The 14,743-nt window shown below is 43.3% G+C and overlaps 1 protein-coding gene across 1 annotated transcript; it reads right to left on the reverse strand.

The window, feature by feature from the left end:
- Positions 1-8,141: 8,141 nt before the first annotated feature.
- LOC112981891 (inositol 1,4,5-trisphosphate receptor-interacting protein-like 1) lies at positions 8,142-9,632 on the reverse strand. Its single transcript, XM_026097890.2, has one exon. It carries the CDS (start codon positions 9,630-9,632, stop codon positions 8,142-8,144), a length of 1,491 nt encoding a protein of 496 aa, XP_025953675.2.
- Between the last annotated feature and the right edge of the window lie 5,111 nt (positions 9,633-14,743).

Raw genomic sequence — 14,743 nt, forward strand, 5'->3', positions numbered from 1 at the left:
ATTTCTGCTCTTCATGTTCCCACAGCAATGAGGGATTCTGATGTTCTGGAAAGTTGTTGGAAGACTAAGGGTGCATCTACACTACCATTTCTCTCTCCGGTCAGTTGAGTGCTGTTGAAATCTGTCTTCCCTGCTTTTCATATTTCAATTTGTGTCACAAAATGGTCTCGGTGCATGAATGGGGTTCTTTATGTAAAAAGCTATATAAAGCTAAATTGGAGGATGTGCATCATGTGTGCCCTATCTTACTCTAAAAACATGCTTCTCTTGACTCATTCTTCCTTGCCGATGTAGGCATAGCCTACACTTCTCCTAACACTTCTCTTGAAGATGCTGTAAAAAGTCTAAAGTATGGTCCTGTGGTTACAGGTGTGATGTTGGGCAGAAGAACCATGACAAGAGCCCTGATGGGGAGAGCATCTATCCCCTGTCTCCCTTTAAACCAGAAGTTTGTTGTTTCCCTGCTAAAGGGAGTATTGGAGGACAGCTTAGTAAGATTTTGGTTGGAGTTACATGGGTTAAGGCAACGAAAGGTAATGATGCCATCCCAAGATGAGCTAGAAATAACCAAACTATTCATAACATGGAACATGTTTGTTTATAGTGGTTGTCCTCAAGCATCTAACTATTCTGTTATCTAACTATTGTGTTCACATGCATTACAGAAACTAGTTTTCTCTTTTGCCTTGCTTAGTATTGCTCTGTTCATATCTTAATTCTTTATGTTGTGGCTTGTTTTCAAGCTATGTGATAGCTGGCTTTTTTCCCCATTTTGTTTGAAATTTGTTGGAGGCAGAAGTTGTTTAGAGAGATACAGCCCTGATATTTCATTTACATTAGGGTGCAGCATTGACACTGGTGCCTGTGAAACCTGGAAACAGATTTCCAGTCCGTCATGGGTGGCTTTAGAGTGTCTCTAGGGTTGTGATCTCGGGGAGTTCATGTCAACAACTGTATAGTAGGAAGCCTGGGAGCTCTGGGGATTATAAAGGACCTTTCTACTCAGCCAGTAATTTAGACAATGAGATCCTCACAATGGAGTGGAGGCTTCTGCTGGAGTCAGGAAGGCTCAAAGTGTCCTTGACGGGGGACTAATTCAATTAATAAAACTCTTCTTTGCATCTCTTTTTAGTCCGAATCATTATGATTAGCTTTGGCTTTAGTTTTGAGCACTGTTTTTATTATTCACCTGTTTGTATTAGCTCATTTAACTAGCTCAATCACCTTCTCCCTAAATCTAGTGTGGCAGATAGGCAGATGACGTTGGCTTTGTGACAACAGTGTGGGCAGTTTGATGTTAGGAGGAGAGGTGTGGGCCAGCAGCTTCCTTTTATCACTCTGGGGGTGCGAAGGCTTAGAGATGACTGGAGATTAGCTGCTGTGACCAGACAACTAACTTGCTTCTAAAGCATGCTTAACAGTGGGAGTTATAATTACCTCTCCAAATTAGGGCAATTAATCTTTTGTTTGTTAAACTTCTCTTGGCTTTCCTAACTTTGTTTTCTAAATGGAGTTTAATTTTCCTAAAAGGAAAATAATTGGATGTTTGAAATCTTTGTAAGTTGACTTTAAAGTTTGCCTTTTTTATGATACATTTGCTTAAATGGTTTTCTGTAAACTTTGGTCTCCAGTTCTGAAATCTAAGTTGAAATACATTTGAGTAAGTTTGCAATATGCAGGGATCTTTTAAAACAAAGCAAAACCTTAAACCTGTTGGAATTCGAGGCAGGAGAGGTGGACAAACATCAAGAACAGTACTAGCATCTGGCACTAAGCCAGGAAAACGTTTTAATTGTTTGCTTAGTGCATGTTATCTTATTAGCCCCATGTAAGTGTTTATTAGCCCCACAAGCAATCAGAGATCTTCAGGCCTCCAGCTGGATGAGGAATAACCCTGATTTTGGCCTTATCCACCCTGTGCTACTTGTGTAGAAACAAATGGGCTGAATGACACCAAGCAGAGACTGGCCTGTGCCCTGAACGAACCACATTGCACTGAACACTCTCAGTGTGTGTGAGAGAGTGAGACTTGGTGCAAATGTCCATTCATCCTGATTTATGAAATGTGAGAATTTACAGTTCATTGGAACGTGTGTGTGTGTACATGCCTGTGTTGAATGAGATTTTCTGCGCTAGGCATCTATAACCTGTGCAGCTGCAACTGCAGGAGATTGCACTTGAGCCACATAGTCACTCTCCATGTTTTGTTCTTGCCATCAGCTTGCTGACTTATTTGCAATGCACTGTTTTGTATGAGTAGTTCCATGTGCAACAAACTGAGTGAATTCAGACTGATGAAATTTGTTTTGTATATTTATACTCTTCTGTTCTCTAACTGCTAATGTTAGAAGATGGTGCTTTTTAAGCAACTTTGCTCTTTAGTAGCTCATCAGAACTGCAGAAATGTCATTGTGTGCCTACATGAACAGTGAAGAGTGTCCCTGACTTAGGATACTCAGACCTGCTGGGTCAGTATATTTTCTGTGAATTTGCAATGTTAGTTCTTAGTCTAGAAACTAATTGACAAGGGGTCAGAAAGAATCCTGTTGACTCATCTATATCCTTTCCCAAAAGCTTTTATTTTTTCCCTTGACAGCTTCTATGGAGTAATCATGTTTTTTGTTGTTTTTTGTCTCTTGTTTTTTGCTTTTTTTTAAATCAAAAAGATCTACAAAACAGAAATGGAGTAATGGCTAATCATCTGGCAAAGTGTCTTTCTTCCTGTTCTTTGGTTGTATCCAAGAAAATATTTCTGTGCTATGGAAGCTTAATTTTTCTTTGGAGGAAAATAAAAAAGGTAATTCTTTATACAGAAGTGGGTGCTGGGACCTTATTTTGCCTTTTTAACCTGATGATAACCCCTGATTTTCTCAGAAGTGCAGAACTTTTCTCTGTGAGTGAAAACTAAATCTGCAAAAAGGGAGCAACTGAAATTTTTAGTGAGTTATCTCTGTCCTAACTTACATATTCATGAGATATCCTTTTACTCAAGGCTCTTCAGTTTGCCTTGTCTGGATTCTCTATAGAGGCAAAACTGTTTTAAACGTAAAAATTCAAATAACCTTTGAGTGTAGTCATAAGCAGTTTTAAAAAGGCCACACACATCCTGTTCAGTAAAAAAAAAAAAAAAAAAAAAAACAGAGAAATGAGTAGCTGATTGTGGCAGTGACAGTTATAACCTGTTGATTTAGAAATCACAATTTCTGTGGTATTGCAAGAAAGTGTGATAATGCTGCAGACTCGGAAGGTCATCATTCTCTAGATAACTGTCAAGAAAAGGAAATGCGCAAGATGAGACCTTTCCATCCAATTCAGATGGCTAAAATACAGCTTCAGATTGGGAAGCTGCCAATGTAGGGATCACAGCTTTTGATTATGGATGCATGTAAACTCAGGGTGAGATAGTTTGGATATCAATTAAAAAGGTGAGAAAACTTTGACATATAAAACTAAATAGAAAAAATAACTTTTAGAAGTGTTCTTTTTTTCTTTGAAATTTTGTCAGTGTTGCAACATTTTTTGGCTAGGAGATCATAGAATATTTTAGTCTCAGAACATTTACAGAAGTTAAGAATCACTTTGAATTTGGTTTCCCCAGCTAGCACACTTGAACTGAGCCATTCCTATGCAAATGTATGGGCATGAGTGTGTTATTCTACCTGGAAAATGCTTTAAATTCTAGCTTTAATACTTGATGGGGAATTAGTTCTGTTAATTTAGCATTTCTCATTTTTCTTTTGCCTTTTAAGTAATGTACATGAAATGATCATAGCTGTTCTGAATAAGGCTATGTGAGGAAGTGTAAGGAGAAGGAATAAGATATTTGAGCACATACCTTTGCAGCCTCCTCAGCATCAGTTGATAATTAAGGTATTGAAATCCATCTCAGGTGTTTTCAACTGGTGAATTCCTTCTACAGGGGAAACTCTTGGTGTGCAGCACACAAAGTCTATGTTCTGTTATTTCTGAATGTCACTCCTCTGTTGCTATTGCAGTTTTTAATGTCGTCTAATTCTTTCTATATTATACCCTAATATCTTTCAGAACTGATACTACTTCCCAATTTAACTAATTTACATAATGGTGCTATGTCAAGTGGATGATGGATGAGACAGAAAAACAGAAAAGTAGTAGCAAAAAATAGTTATCTTTCATTGGTAAGATAAAACTAGTTTTGTGTCCTCTGTCTTGTTGCATCTTACTACTTTTTCCTTATACATTCCAATTCATGTTCTTTCAAATACTATTTCTAAAGTCAGAATAAAGACTTGTATCCTACTGAAAACAAACTAGTAAGCCTGTTTAATACAGATCACTTCCCCTTTTTCCACAGTTATGAGCACTAAATTTCTTGATTTTTTTTTTTTTTTTTTTTTGTCGTCCCTGATTTAATAAGTATTGTGCTGATTATTTTTTCCTAAGAAATCTGGAATGGGGAATTTTTACACCTTCCCCTGAAGAAAATTTATAAAGCTCTCTAGATTTTTGCTTCTATGCAGGTTTCCATTTCCTTATCTTAATTTTTCATTAGTCCTTCTCAATAGCCTTCACATCTTGGGGCGAAGCTGAGCCTATTCTTCAAGGCTTTGAATGCATTCCAGGAACTAGATGTTGTAACTTATTTGTAACAACCGGTTGGTCTAATGCCTCTGTGCCCTTTCTGGAAATCAAAGGAATTCTCTTAAAGATTGCTGAAATCTTTTGGTGGTAGTGGTGGTTGTTGTCGTGTTACCCACTATAGTTATCACTAATTTTGAGAGTCTTGCAATGCAACTTAGAGGAGAAGTAATGGATTATTTCTTGAACCACTGAGATCCTTTTCATTTTCTATTCTGTATCCTGTATTCTTGCTCTTGACATACAGTCTGAATTTTCTGTTTTTTGTATGTGACTAAGGACTTCCTCTTCTCATCTCTCTTGTGTGGGGATGAACCTCTGATTTTCTGTCCTGTTTCTTAAGCATCTGGCTTTCTTTTATGTAATCTTCTTTATTTGGATCACACTTTTTCTAGCCATCCCATCTTTTCTTTTTGCCTCTTTCTTCCTTGTCTGAAATATTGCCTCAACCCTCTCCTTCACCTGGTGTCCCTTTGTCTGGTCACATAATTAATGATCCTTCTTCTCAACTACTTCTAAACTTCTAATTAATCTGTAAATACTGACTTACCTCTATCCCTGTTTCCTCAAAACTGCATACAAACTCCATTTCCAGCTGCAACTGTAATCCCCAACCATGAATTTACCCAGGTGACACTTTATGCAGAAACAGTCTTCATCAAGTGTCTGTACAAAACTATTAAGCAGGACTTCTGTGTATGGTCGCCTTGACTGGGTCTTCTTTAACAATGCCTCCATTGCTATCGCTGTCCACTCTCTCTTCTTTTTTTCCTTGAAGACTGAGAACTGCTCACTCCTTTTCTTGGAAAGTCACTTGCTATTTTTTCTGTTTAATGCTTTTTGCTTGGTGAATAAAGCAATTATAGTTTCCTTGATTGAACTAACAAAGCACTTTGGGTTTCTAAATTTGCATTTTGAGGAGAAGGAGATGCTTCTTTTATTCTGTTCAGCAATAGGAATTGGAACACATCTGTCACATGGGCTCTGAGACTACAGCCTCAAGTTAGTTTAGTTTAAACTTTAGCTCTTACATTGCTGAGGTGTTGTAGACACATATGACAGAACATTTAATGAGCTAAAGATGCCAGCTCATAGTATGAGTATTCCTAAATCAACAGGCGCAATAAATAAACTGGAAATCAATAGATTTTTAATATACCCCTCTCCAACTCCTGCCCTGAGATGGTTTGAGCAAGAAATGTCAGAAAATGATTATTCTGAAGAGCATGTTTTTGAAGACCTTTTTCATGTAGTGCTTGTAATAGAAGTATTTTGTATTCTCTGTGGTCATATTTGAAAGTCCAGGCTCTGCAGTATCAGCAGCATGATACTTAAGATTAATTTGCGTGCCTTGAATTCCATAGCCTGAGAGAACTAAGTAATTTATTCTAAATTTAAAAGAAATTTCTGAAATCAAGTAACTTAAATATATAAAGGTAGATATCTTTCTCATCAGTTCCTATTTTTCAGTGAATCAATAGCAGCAAAGTGTGCACCACTTCTGGAGAAACATTCTGAAATGAAGTTTACTGCAGTATATGTAGGTGATGCTAATGACTTAGGCAAAAGCAAATTAAATCTTATGCTTGGTCAAAATAGACTGTTCTGCTCCATCTATTCCTCCCTCTGCTCAGCATTTCAATCCATAGTTCATTCCAGAAAGCCTTGGTGCACCATCTGTAGCTGTTTGCTTCTACTCTGAACCCAATCTGCGTTGCACAGGTAGTGGAGCTGGGGAGATTTGCTGTGTAAGTGGATCCCAAAGAGAACAACCAAAGGAGGACGATTCAGCAAGCTTTCCTTCAGCTGTCAACATCTAGTACGGCCTTGCATGAGCTGTAAAGAATTCATATCAATGGCTTTTTTATTTTGTCTTCGTAGACAGACAATGACCATCTTGCTTACCTTAAAACAAGAAAACAAACAAAAACCTTTAGTAATATATGTTGAGGCTTCACTGTGGTGTTCTGGTAGCAGTTGCTTTGCTGTTCTTTTGAATGCTTCTTACAGTACCTCCATACTGGGTCTTAATGCTGGCTCCTAAGATAGTGAAGAATTGCTTGCTGTTCCCACTTATCCTTTCTACTTTCTGGGCAGGTTGCAAAGAGGCAGAAGCGGTTGGATGGCTTGTTCTAAGTATACTTCATTACTGCCAATTTGTTGTCTTCTCTAACTGGCTACTACAGCTTCATTTTTCTTTCTTCTGACGTGACTGCAGGAAAATCTGCTCTCCCTGAGGCACAAACACTGGGCAAGCCAGAGACAGACAGACAAGAGGCAATGTTGCCTCCTACTGTAATTATGGGTGAAGAGCTCCATACAGCTTTTCCAGGGTTGAGAGTTGTTTCTTCTTCCTTTGAACCTTTTTTTGATTATATTTTTTCCTATTAAGTTGCTAGGAAATAGCTTACCTATCATTATATAAAATGAGGAGTTTTATCTGCAATTGCTATCTGAAGTGCTTGGAGAAGGAGTGAAATAGAACCAGACCCAATAAAAGGACACTTTTGAGATTTGCTTGAGGGGCCGATGATAGTCTCTTGCCTGTCTCTCTTTAGGCTGAAGCATGTGGCAAGCCTGATGTGACATCGTTCTGCTGCTATATGTGGGGCAGGGCAACTTGGTTGGGCTGTGTTAGTGAAACTGCCTGGCAACAGAGACTCTGTGCAACTAACTGACGCAGTTGTGTTTCAGTAGCCTGACTGGGCTTTGCGGCAGGGGGACGTGGGGCTGTGGGAGTAACCTGTTTCGGCTGCGCTGGGGGGAACGTGTGCTGCTGAGGGTCAGCCCCAGAGATGCAGTGCTAGAGGGAAGCGTGCAGCTGCCTGTAACATCAGCCCAGATTCCTGTTCAGGTAAGGCCATGTTCCCTGAGCCCAACAGGCTTATTGAATTTTTTGCATCAGTCTGAGTAATTTTACTGGTGCCCTGTATACCTGGAACAATATGTATAATAAATTTGTTTTACTTTCATAAGCACTTCTCACTGATCACGAAAGGTTAAACTGTCTCTGTGTGGGACATCTCCAAAGCTTTAACCTCGCTGGCTGTGCTAACCCTGGCACGGGCACCCTATTTCTGCCTGTTCAGCATGTGAAGTGTACCCCTGCTGCACCTTGGAAATGTCACGTGTGGGGCGCGCTTGCTCCTGTCACATAGCTGTGTGGGATTTGGGGCAACGTGGCAGCCCGGTGTGTGCTGGTATTTGCGCTTGGTAATTTCCGATCACCTCCCAGGCATGAGGAAATCTCAGCTGTGTATCCCCGTGGTGCGATGGGGCCTGCAGTGCCCATGCAGTGTTGCCCAGACACTTGCAGGCAGAGCGCTTGTGCGAAGAGGCGGATTTATTGGGGTTGGTGCCTATGATAATGCTCCCTTGGGGAATCGAATGTCCTGCACAGGATAGGCAGTGGCTGCCCGGTGATCCCTGGAGCCTCTGTGGCATCCCTCCATGCGATGGTGTCTTCAGCGGGATGAGGTGAGTTGCCCCAAAGTGTGCTGTTACTGGCTTTCCAGAAGCCTCCTTCAGGGTCGTTCCAAGAGGCTCTGGAGATGATCTTGCAGCTTTCCGAAGTCGCGCAGCGCCTGAGCGTGGGCGTCCTGCTCCTGCGCCATGTGCTGGAAGAGGTTGGGTGGGCTGGCCGTCTGGAAGGCCGGTGGCAGAAGGAGCTCTGCGGGCACCCTCTTGTTGCCTAGGAGGAAGTGGTGAAGCTGTTTCCGCTCCAGGCAGCGGTGCAGGTAGTGCAGGATATCATTGAGCCGTTCGACCATATGTGCCCTGTGCCAGCTGGACAGCGGGATGGTTGTGAGGAGGTGCATCACCACTGTTTTCAAGCAGTAGCTGGAAAAGCTGGTGCCCCTCACAAGATGGGCAAAGAGCTGCAGACATTCCAGGTGGCAGCTGCCCCTGGGGGCCTGCCTGGCCATGACCCTGAAGAAGAGCACCTCCAGAACAGCGCAGCTCTCCAGCCACATGGTGCTGCTGGTGAGGCCAGCCTCTGCCTCCTGGCTGGTCAGGTAAATCCGTGAGTCACCTTGCTGCACGCCAAGCAAGATGTCAATGAACAAGGGCCTGCCGGAGGCACTGGTCAACCTGAGCTTGCAGGAGCGCGAGGCGGGCAGTAGCCTCAGCTTGCAGCGGTGTGACGGAGGCAGAAGCAGCCAGGCGTTCATCACTACGAGCTGGAGCCAGCAGGAGGTTTTCTCCACATCCAGGTAGGAGTGTGTGCAGAGGTATTGCAGGAAGTCAGGGCCCTCATGTCTGCCCAGCTTCACCTCAGGGTGGTGCAGGAAGCACAGCGCGTACCCCAGCAGCTGCTCCCTCTGGCACACGCACTCCAGCTGCACACGAACGCGACCATGCCTGTCCAGCAGCTCCCCACCAGTGCCCAGCTCCAGGTGGAAGGAATGTCCAGTTGGTGGCTTCAGGGGCACAAGCAGGTTGTAGACGGTGGTATCGTGGTCGGAACTCCAGCCTTCGAAGGCGCTGCCCACCCCAATGCAGGGTTCCAGCCGTGGCAGGAGAGTCTTTGAGGTGAGGAGATGGCAGGCGTGGAGGAGGTCTTCCACCAGCGCCTGCACCACCTTGCTCCTTTTGGCCAGGCACTGCACTGGCCACTGGTTGATCTGCTCCAGCAACCTTTCCTCGCCCCACTCATTTGCAAGATCTTCCTCTTCCTCCTCACTGCTGGAGGTGCTCTCATCACTGCTTCCGTCATCAAAGTCCTGCTGCATGGACATGCAGAAGAGCCCAAAGAGCAGCATGAGGGCTCCAGCAAAGGCCCCAAACAGTCCCATTTCCCATGTGGTGAAGGGCATGTCTGTCCTGAAAAGCCTGTTCTGCGGCTCCTCCATGGTGTGCACCACCTCCTGCTGCAGCCATGTCATCTCCCAACTCAGCTGCTGCTCACGCTGCTGCATGCGCTGCTGCGTGGCCAGATCAATCTGGTCACTGACCTTCAGCGGCTGCAGGCTGAAGCCCAGCATGGCCAGACCGAGGACAATCCCCCTGGCCATGACCTAGAGGAGACAGGAGAGCAGGTGGTGAGGTGGGCTGGGTGGGAGAAGGCTTGTGCCTTGGGGGCAGGAGCTGTAGGCACCAAGGAGCAGGATGGGAGAGGGGGCGAGGGAGCTGGGAGGCAGCGAGGACAGGGCTGGAGAGCACTGCCTGATCAGGGGCTGCTGCAGGGAGAAGGCTCGGGCCCTGGTGCCCACAGGCTCGAAGGGGTCACAGCCCCTGGATGCCAATGTGGTGGGGCCAAGGGGCTGCTGCGGGCAGGCAGGGTGCAGAAAGGGCAAGTGGCACCAGCGTGGAGGCTCCCAATGAAGGCCCTATGTCCATGGGGGAGCTGTGGGTGGCTGGATGTCCCTGACCTGAGGCGCTCCTGTGTGTGCCTTGGCCCTTGCTGCAGCGCTAGGAAGCCCCAGGAGGGAACTGGCGTTGGTGCCTGGCCCTCGTCCCACCCAGACCTGGGCCACAGCTGTGCTCACCGTGTGGAGGCTGCTGCAGCCTGGGTTGGCCCCAGCCACCCTGCTGTGGGCCCCATGGCCCTGTGGGGCTGAGGCCTGGGGTGCCCCTGCCTCTGTGACGTGACCTCTGTGCTGTCACAGGGGCACAGCCCCTCTGCAGGGCCGGCCAGCCCTGGTTGCAGTGCCCAGCCCGGCTCGGTGACCCACACCTGCCCAGGGCAGCCGGAGCCGAGGCCCTGGCAGCCACCACCGATGAGCCCATGTGGCATCAGCAGCACCGCGTGCCCCTGGGCTCCCCTCACCAAGCAGGCGGAAGCCCCCCAAAGGCCTTCGCCCTTCTACACAAGAAAGCGAAGGAGGTGCTCGACTCGCAAAGAGGGGGTCCGTATTTTCTGAGCCAGGCAGACGGGCTCCAGCTTGCAGTCCTACAACACCGAGGAGCCTTTGTGAAGGGCCGAAATGGAGAAAGTTTGCTCCTGTTTGTCTCCCATGGCAAGCGCGGGAGCTGCAAGGATTTGGCTATTGCCAACTCCAGGTCTCCAACTCTGCCTAGCTGTTGCTTGGCTTTGCTTTGGCTGTTCTCGGATGTTTTTATACCCGGCCGTGCCTCTGTAAGAACAAACACCACTTCCAACAGATCAGTTGGAAAGGCAAAGGGATAGGGAAGGGGATAAAAATGAAAGAAGAGAAAAGGGAAATAGGAGACAAGAGGAGAGCAAAGAGGAAGAAGAGTAAGGGGAAGGAAGATTGAAAAGAGGGGGGGAAAAAAAAAGGAAAAGTGAAAACAGAAAAGAAACTAAAGAGGAGAAGAGAGCACTGCCTGAGCTGAGAACACAGGCTGCTTTACGAGCATTTGCAGAACTAATTAGCTAGTGGATAACTGGAGCTTTAATTGCTAAATTGATATGCCATATTTCTATTGCCCTTGCTATGGGAGACTTATGCCTTCTGGGGAAAGCTGCAGTATTATATCTAAATTAAAAAATTCCTTAATTAAGCTGTTTGCAGTATTTTTAATATGCTTTTGTAGAAGGGAATCTCTAAAAGCTGTGGTACTTCATAATTATCTTGTGACAGTCTGCTGTTTTGACTTGTTTTTCACACAGACTGAACCACCCTGCAAGAAGACAATATGCTTATGCTCTCTTGTCCTTGAATTTGTGTTATTCTCTTGCATCCTGAGATTTGTGGTCAACTATGTCAATTTTTGCTTCCCTCTTAAGCATCCTAAATCATTTGAGTATTATTCGTTATTGCATTACTCCATTTCTGTGGTACTTTTGCTGCCTTGAAGTTAATAGGGAAAATCACTTCTGTTGTCTCAACTTTTTTTCCCCAGGTTTTTTCTTGTTTGAACAGTTACTGTCTTTCTGATGTAACTAATATGATGTCCTATTAGCATCACACAGTAACCTTTTTCACCAGTACTTGTGCAGTCATTTCATGATTTATTTGATATGTGCTAAATTGCGGGTTTGACAGGAAGGTATATAGCATTAAGTAGACCTTGAATCTGAGATAATTCTGTGCTACCATATTTGGATTTACTAATTATGTGGTCCTTGTTGTCAGTGCCACTGTTCTTTCCTATATCATCCCATCTCACGTCACTGTTAAAGCTGTGCAATGTTACTCGTGTTCCATCTGTCCTCTTCTCCCCCGCTTCACTTGCTCGTCCTATTTGGTCTTCACTGGTCAGTATTTCAAAATGTGAGCCAACAGAACTTAATTCCTGACTGCTGCAAATGAACACCGTCTGTGTTTGTGATGAGGATAAAGTTGTAAGGTTTTAGAAGCTTATTGAATATAAGTGTAGAGGGTTTTTTTATGTTTTGTTAATTTTACTAGCAGAGAGAATTAAGGGTTTCCACTTTCTCTCTTCTGGAGCTAAGGATAGATTCAGTATTGTTTGTGCCTGCAAGACTTAAAATATTTTATTTTTTTTCCCTGAAATGCAGGATTGTTTTTTCATACATGTAGCTGCATAGCAAGCCTTGATTAATAGGATTTGTGGTTCTCTTCCTGAGCTGAATCACAATTAAATATTTCTAAAGTTTAAGGGGCTGACTGTTAAAGTAGCATGACTTTTTTTTCTTTCTACAAAAAAAAAAAAAAAAAAAAAAAAAATCAGGCCATCAATGTTATTGATTTGTTACCCTAACTAAATTTCTTAGATACTATGGTATTGGTAACTACTATGAGCATACCATCAGCTCTCCTGCATGCTTACCTTAAAAGCAGGTAATTAATAGCTCTTGAAGTGATGATGCCAACTTGAGAAACTCCAAAAGAATGGACTGTAGGACTGGAAAGTTCCCAGTCTGAAATCATAGTCACCATTTTTGGAGGCCTTTAGTTCATATCCAGCTCCAAGTGGGTAGTGGAGCCTCTGCTGGAGAGCATATTTTGATGTGTTACTCTCTATCTGATATTGACAGTAAATGCTGCGGCAGAGAATGGGATGTGGTAGCCTGAGTACCTGTTTCAGATGCGGAAGGCAGAGGTTATATCTAGCTCAGTGAATCTGTTACGCAAACTGGAACTCCTCCAGCAAAATAAATTAAGAAGCTTTCTGAGGCTGGTGTTCAGAACACCCTTCGGGGGAGACAATGTGTCTTTAAATTGATATTTCAAATTAATCAGATCAGATATTTGACTGTGAGCGTTCACAGCCTGACTGACTAGTCTAACCACTATTTTGAGGCTTGCAGATCATGATTTTTCCGTTTAGACTGAAGTTCCTGAATAGCTTGAAGACTTTTCAGAGATAATGGGAACTAGGATGTATAATAAATAGAATGAAGATTAAATCCAGCCAGGCAAACTTGATTTCATCTGCTATAGCAATATAAGTTAATCCACTTAACACCTAAATAGGACATGGTTCTCATGCACACAGAGAAGAGCTGATATGCTGTTGTCTTGATTTTTAATGTGGTGGTTTATTGTGTCTCTCAAAACTTTGCTGTAAAATAACATCCACTTGGATAGAAGCAGTACTGAGTGGATATCTACAGAATTATTGGACTTACTGAGGTTAAGTTTGCTCATAAAATACCTACAAGCAGGTTGTGACTTCATCTTTTTTTTTTGTGATTTAATTTTCTGTTGAGGAGAGGGACAAAACCCAGTCTGTGTTGCTGTTGGCAGCAGTTACGTGATTAACGGATGCCATGAGTTTGAGCATTGATGAGTTGCTGTGATTACATAAGTACAGCCTATCATTTTTATTTCTTGACTGGAGACAAACAGCTTTGTAATTGAGAAAAGAACTGGAGGCCACTGCATGGGGAGATGGATTTGACTCTTGGAGAGCAGCAGTAAATGAAGAGGGCCAGGAAACTCATCTTGACCTAAGCTGTATTTAAAATGTCACTCCTAGAACCAGTGGCCTATTTCTATCTCTGAGTACAGATGTGAAATGAAATATTCTTTTACCAGTTATTTATACTACAATAATTTCTCCCTGTTCCAGTGGGGCTGTTGCCCTTTGTGCTCGGCATGCTGCACACCAACATCATCTTGTTTGTTTGCCTGAAATAGGGCCTGTCATCCCATATGTGCTCTATTAGCTGCAGAGCCTTGGTGGCTTAAAGATTGAGCGCTTTTTAAAATTATAAGTTGACTATGTGCAGTGGGTTATTTTCTTGCTCCAGTAAGCAGATGTAAGAGATGCGATTGCATTGAAGACAAGTTGTTTATTACATGGCCTCCTTCTTTATATATATAAAGTACAGCATGTACTGAATTACCAGGAGCTATGAACGTTGACAAATGACAGTTTGAATTAGCTTGGTAAGGGGACAGAACTCAGTATCAGGAGGGCAAAATACCCTTCTGGTAAGTTTTGGTGACTTCACATTTTTTTTCCCTGTGTGTAGCTGGCAGCTGGCTGGCTCCTTGTAGGAAGAGGCATCAGCTCTGCCATGGTTCTGATAACAAGATGATGATAATCTGTAAACAGAAATCCATAATGTGCTTTCTTGCAAATCTGCAAACTGTTTTTACCTTTTAGGTTAAGAAATAGAAGCTTCCTCCTTATCCTGGTTTCTGTCTGATTGTTATTCAGTTCCTAATAGAAGGACTCAAACACCGGACTTAGTTTTGCTGGGAATCTTGACAAATGAGGCAAATCCAACAGAGGGAGGTAGAAGAGGCCAGAATTGCCAAATATAACTTCTCTATAAAGCTATAAACCAAGGGGGGAGGTCTTAAAATGACTCTGTGCTGTGTTATCTTAGCTTTTCAGTTACACTTTTGATTCAAGCATTTCTATGTTGTTTTATGATCTTGAACTGCAATTAGGGGAATAAAAGTTTTGTCAGAGTTGTGCAGGCTTTGCTATGCTGCGTTTATCTTGTACCTTTTGTGAGTATATCTCCATTAGGCTTTGGAAAGGGAGTAAGCTCTAGCTCTCCAAGAAACTGGGTTTCTACAGCACCTTAAGTCCTTTTTAGACTCTCTAAAGGAGCTATTGCAACAGCGCTCCTGTTAGGTTACAGAAGGATTAAAATCTATGGAAATGGCAGCTGTGTTTTACTGACTGAACTACCTGAAACAAGACAGGCAACTGGCATATAAAAGGTCAAAAGCAGAAGTGAATCCTTTGCCCATATCTTCTGAAGTGGCTTCATTTGCACCTCTTCCCACAAGGTACA

This window comes from Dromaius novaehollandiae, chromosome 2 (assembly GCF_036370855.1).
Source record: "Dromaius novaehollandiae isolate bDroNov1 chromosome 2, bDroNov1.hap1, whole genome shotgun sequence".
Classification (NCBI taxonomy): Eukaryota; Metazoa; Chordata; class Aves; order Casuariiformes; family Dromaiidae; genus Dromaius; species Dromaius novaehollandiae.

What these genes read in the sequence shown, in the direction of transcription:
- LOC112981891 (XM_026097890.2), bottom strand. Translation starts at nt 9,632, where the DNA reads ATGGCCAGGGGGATTGTCCTCGGTCTGGCCATGCTGGGCTTCAGCCTG.